General features: G+C 52.6%; 1 protein-coding gene across 1 annotated transcript in view; it reads left to right on the forward strand.

The window, feature by feature from the left end:
- PALMD (palmdelphin) overlaps positions 1–5,047 on the forward strand; it is a 35,890-nt gene that overhangs the window by 9,237 nt on the left and 21,606 nt on the right. Inside the window, 1 exon segment of the mRNA XM_015563510.1 lies at positions 4,765–4,845. Coding sequence (XP_015418996.1) covers positions 4,765–4,845 — 81 coding nt within the window.

A 5,047-nucleotide genomic window follows, 5' to 3' on the forward strand; every position in this document is an offset into this window, starting at 1 on the left:
GCGCTGGGCGCTGGGCGCTGGGCACGGGGCCTAGGAGGACTTCACGCCTGCACTCGACATTCAATGGGAGGAAATACCACCGTTTCCTCCAGGTTCGGGAAAGTGTAGAAACTTGAACGGGGCCTAGGAGGCCTTCACGTCTGCACTCGACACTCAATGGGAGGAAATACCACCATTTCCTCCAGGTTCGGGAAAGTGTAGAAACTTGGCCGAAGGGCGCGTTCTTCCATGTTGTAGAAACGGACACATACACTCGCGAGCTCTTCTAGGGAAAGCTAGGGGTCTCCTTTCAGTGGGATAGGGGTGCGTGTGTCTCCTGGAGCGGTTGCTGATGTCACTTGTTGCAATTCTGCGCTTGAGGAAGAGGCGAGAGCCACTGGGGATGTCATGTGTTAGCACCAACAGCGTGGATTTAACGGGGACGCACATAATTTCCCGTCTGCCTCCATTCACGGGCACATCTGTCCTCTCTGAAGGCCACTGTGCTCACCAAGGCCGTGTCTCTTCATTCGTTTCCACTGGTGAGGGTGGGGGAGAGTGAGGCATGTCTAACATCATCGTTGGAAACATCCAAGTTCAAAAGCAAAGCACCCACAGGCCCGGAGCTGGTGACAGTGCTCAGGTGCAGAGGCTGGTGCGAGGGGTGGGACTCAATCCCTTCTTGAGCACTTCCCCCTCAGAAGGCAACTGTTGGGCCGGCCCCAATGCCGGGAGGGAAGATGGCCAGAAAGGGAAAGTCCCAAATCAATCACACCCACGAGTGGGCAACAGATCCCCCCCAGGCCTGAGAGGCAGACAGCTGGATGGTACGGACGCTGAAGAAGCCTTCGTGAGGGGACCAGAGGTCCTGAGGTCAGAGATAGGCCGTGGCTTTGGGAAGCAGGCTGTGGCCAGCTGGTGGTACTCGGGAACGGGATTCGTAACAGTCTCCACTCGCTGATGTTTTGTTTTTGTTTTTGCCAATTCCTTAGTTAAGGGATGACCCCCAGGTATCCTGTGGTATCATTTTTTTCTGAAGAATTTTTCCTAACAGAACGACTCTTGGTAGCTCCCTAACCTGTCTCTTACGGTGGTGATGGCATCAGACTACATGGTCTAGCGCCATTGGGGTTGGAGTCCTTATCCCGTATTTTCCCCCAATGTCTGCAGAATTCCCCACGTCCTATCTGCACTGTGACCCAGTAGGTGTCGTTCCGGCTTGAGGCCGATGCCCTCTGACACACCTGCCTCCTGCTGGAAAGCTAGAGGCATCAGGGAGTCAGCCACCGTGTGCTTTCACCAGTAGGTCAACATGTTGACCCGGTAAAACCCGTTTTCGTGGCCATTGGAGACGTCCGTCTCTCCTCACGCTCCACCACGCAGCAGATCTCACTAGTTGGTGGGTGCTGGAGATTAGTGCCTCTCCGTGGTGCTCAGCCAGGACGTTGAAGAAGGGCTGGAGATGTGTTCCGTTATCACTTCCCGGGGGCACTCCTGGCAGCCAATGGGTGGAGGTCATTGATGCCGCTCAACATCCTACCACAGGACGGCCTCCCACGGCACAACCATCGGCGCGTGGGTGGGGACCACGTGAAATTGATGGAGAACAAACAGTTCTTGGAGAATAACAACTTGCGGGGAATTGGCAGTCACCATGCCTTCGTGATGTCTTCCTAATCGTAAGGTGGCACCGGTTTTATTAATTCAAGTTTATTGTGTCCCTTAGGAATGTTTTACAAGTTCTCATTGACATTTTACGTGAAGTTCACTCCCAGGTGTTTCAGTTTTTCTAGTTTCCAGAACAAGTAGAGCGCTTTCTTCCCTGGTATCTTCTCATTGTGATTTGTATGCGTCAGAGGAATTGACTTCCATACATTAACATGGGGCCCCACTAATTGTTTCTCTAATTTCCTTTCTCTTTTTCCGTGTAACTTTACTGGTTCCTGCTGGAACCTAACTCAATTTAATATTTAAGATTCGGATCCCTTTCCACACTGGGCATGCTGAGATTAATCTAGTTTATCAAGTTAGGGAATTCTCCTTAAAATTTTAATGTCTCATTAAAATGTTTTAAATGGTGAATTTTGTCCAGTGTCTTTTAGGACTCTGTGGAAATGGAAACAGGAGTGTCCTGCTTAGATGTGCTGAGGGGATGACATGTTTTAATCATAGTGTGTCGTTCCTAAGACTGACCCTCCTTGCGATGCTGAAAAAATCCTACACGTGGACAAAGTACATAGTTCTTCTGATGCGCTCTGGATTCTGTCTCTAATAGCTTATTTAGCTTTCGCTTTCCTAAATGTTCTTGAAAGATATTGGCCTAGTGTTTACTTTGGGAGGAGGGTCCCAATTTGGGGTGGGTTTTGGTTTCATTGTTACCTTGCCTTCAAAAAATAAGAATTAAAGCCCTAGCCGGTTTGGCTCAGTGGATAGAACGTCAGCCTGTGGACTGAAGGGTCTCGGGTTCGATTCTGGTCAAGGGCACATGCCTGGGTTGTGGGCTCGATCCCCAGTAGGAGGTGTGCAGGAGGCAGCCGATCAATGATTCTCTCTCATCGTTGATATTTCTATCTCTTTCTCCCTCTCCCTTCCTCTCTGAAATTAATAAAAATATATTTAGAAAAAAAGAATTTGGGGGCTTTTGTTCTTGTGGGGAAAATTTAATCAATAAAAATCCAGTGTAAACCGGTAAAAACAGTCATTATGGTTTAATTTATTAAATGGAACCTTGTGTGTTGGTGCAGTTACCACCACGTATACTTCATTTCTAAAGGAGACACCAATACCAGCCAAGCCCAAACTCCTCACTTAGAATAAAACTTCTATTTGGGGGCGGGTGGGGGGGGCAGGGAATCCCGGTTCTGCCACTGACGGGTTGCGAGAGCGTGGATGGGCCAGGGGCTCCCACACCCGCTTCTCCTCCTGCGATGCCTCCTGTAACTATGACTATTAAGGGAAATATCACAACACATCGTGTTGTTATAACTATCGAGTGAAACGGTGCCCATAGCGACGTACCACAGCGCCTGGCGCAGGAAGTTAAAACATGATAGTATTTGCTCAATACCAGCCTCCAGAGAGGGTGGCGACCTGACTCATGCGTTTGGGGAGTTTTTCTTCCCAATGGCCAGATCTTATCCAAGGGAAAGCAGTGGCCCGGCTGGTTGCCTGGCGATTGCTTTTCCAAAAGAGCTGCTTCCGGAAGATGCCTGGTGAGGTCATCGTCCCCTTCCAGGCAGGCACGAACAGTGACATCAGGCTGGAGCGCAGCGTTGTTTTCCTTCAACAAATGTACCTGAGCTTCCACATCAAAGCGAGTTCTTATCTTCAAAGCGGCCGCCGGGGGAGGCCGCCCTGCCAGCGTGTTTGGATCTCTTCGTTCTAACCGCCTTCCGAGCTGAGCCGGCTTCCCATCCCTCCGATGTCTCCACTGGCAACACACTGCTGTTCTGTGGGAGCCTCCATTTTTCTGGAAGCAGATTTGAAACCATCTCTTATAAGTCAGATGGACCACATTGTCACCTCCGGTAAAAAATGACAATGGTGACCAGAAGGAAACGGCCTTTTGGCACCGCTTGTAAAATCTCAAACACCTCCGACCGCTGCACGCGTGATCCGAATGAGTGCCCGGCGTTCTGTGTGGTTAATAGGTTTCTTTAGCAAGTTTTATCCCACGGAGGTTCCCAGGAGACCCTGTGCCAAGCACTGTTCTAGGAACTCTAGCACATACCCGCTCATTTCATGCCAATGCCTCGTGAGGCAGGTGGTGTAATTACCCGTATGGTAGAGCTGAGGCCATCGAGGCACCGAGAACTTAAGCACTTTGTCCGGGGACACGGAGCTGGCAAATGGCAGAGCGGAAACGGAGCCCAGGCGAGGGAGTACATGTGCTATCTTTTTCTCAACGGTGCAGGCCGCGTGCAGGACCAGCCGTGTGCTCTGGGGTTTGTGAGGTTCTGCAGTTTGAAGTTGGTGAAAGGTACAGTCTCGCTCCAGGAGGTTGTTTTAACCTCAGTGTTGACAAGCAGTGCCTCACCCGTTTTCTCTCCGTCTTCCCACAGCAAGTTACACAAGGAGGGAGCGGTGCCCGGGGCAGCTCCCGAGTCTGGTCTGCTTTCCCACACGCACCGCCCTTTTCCAAACCCTCACGCAGGACGAGTCCCCCTCCTACAGGGTTCCCCCGGCCTCCTTCAGAGCATCCTCCCTCAACTGGCTTTCCCACCGCACCTCTCCGTAGCTCAATCTTTCGTTGTCTTTCCTGATCATCTACTTTTGTGAAATGTTTCCATCACAGCTCACACCCAGCACCGTTCTGCATTAGTTTCAGGCACACAGCCCAGTGGCCAGACAACCCCACACATCACAGAGAGGTCCCCTGGGGCCTCGGGCACCCGCCCAGCCCCCTCATGGCCACCACAATCCCAGGGGCCAGACGCCCCAGGCTGTACCCCGGGTCCCCACATGCCTGCTCTCTAACCGCCAACCTGTCCTCCACAGCTCGACCTCGCTGGGCTCCTGGGGAAGACAGAGCGAGGAGAGGGGCAGGGGAGGCAGGGAAGCGCCTTGGTTCTCTTTGAAAAAGCGCTGTGTCACCCTCCAGCCACAGTGCCCTGAACGGCCCCTCTGCTCTCCTTGCTGTGCAGCAGGAGTTTGCAAAGCAGCCTCGTACCCGTGCCAGGCGCCCGTCGCTGGCCACCCTCTCCACCCCGGCACCAACCCTGGGACGCGCTGTTAAGGAAACCGATGTAAAATGGGAAAGGTGACGCCGGGACTTGTGTATTTCAGGATAAAAGGAGAATACAGGAGGAAATCTCCGAGAAGCGCCTGAAGATAGAGGAGGAGAAGCTGCAGCACCAGCACCTGAAGGTAACATGTCTCTCCTTCCTCCCAGCGGCTTTGTCCTCAGGGCCCTCCTGGCACTTGGGTTTCAACAGGAAATCGCGTTAGGAAGAAAGACAGCCCTGCACAGCCCTCCCAGCACCCTCCCAGTACCCTTCTAGCACCCTCCCAGCACCCTCCAGCACCCTCCCAGCATCCTCCCAGCACCCTCCCCGCACCCTCCCAGACA

Source organism: Myotis davidii, unplaced genomic scaffold, assembly GCF_000327345.1.
Source record: "Myotis davidii unplaced genomic scaffold, ASM32734v1 scaffold217, whole genome shotgun sequence".
Lineage (NCBI taxonomy): Eukaryota > Metazoa > Chordata > Mammalia > Chiroptera > Vespertilionidae > Myotis > Myotis davidii.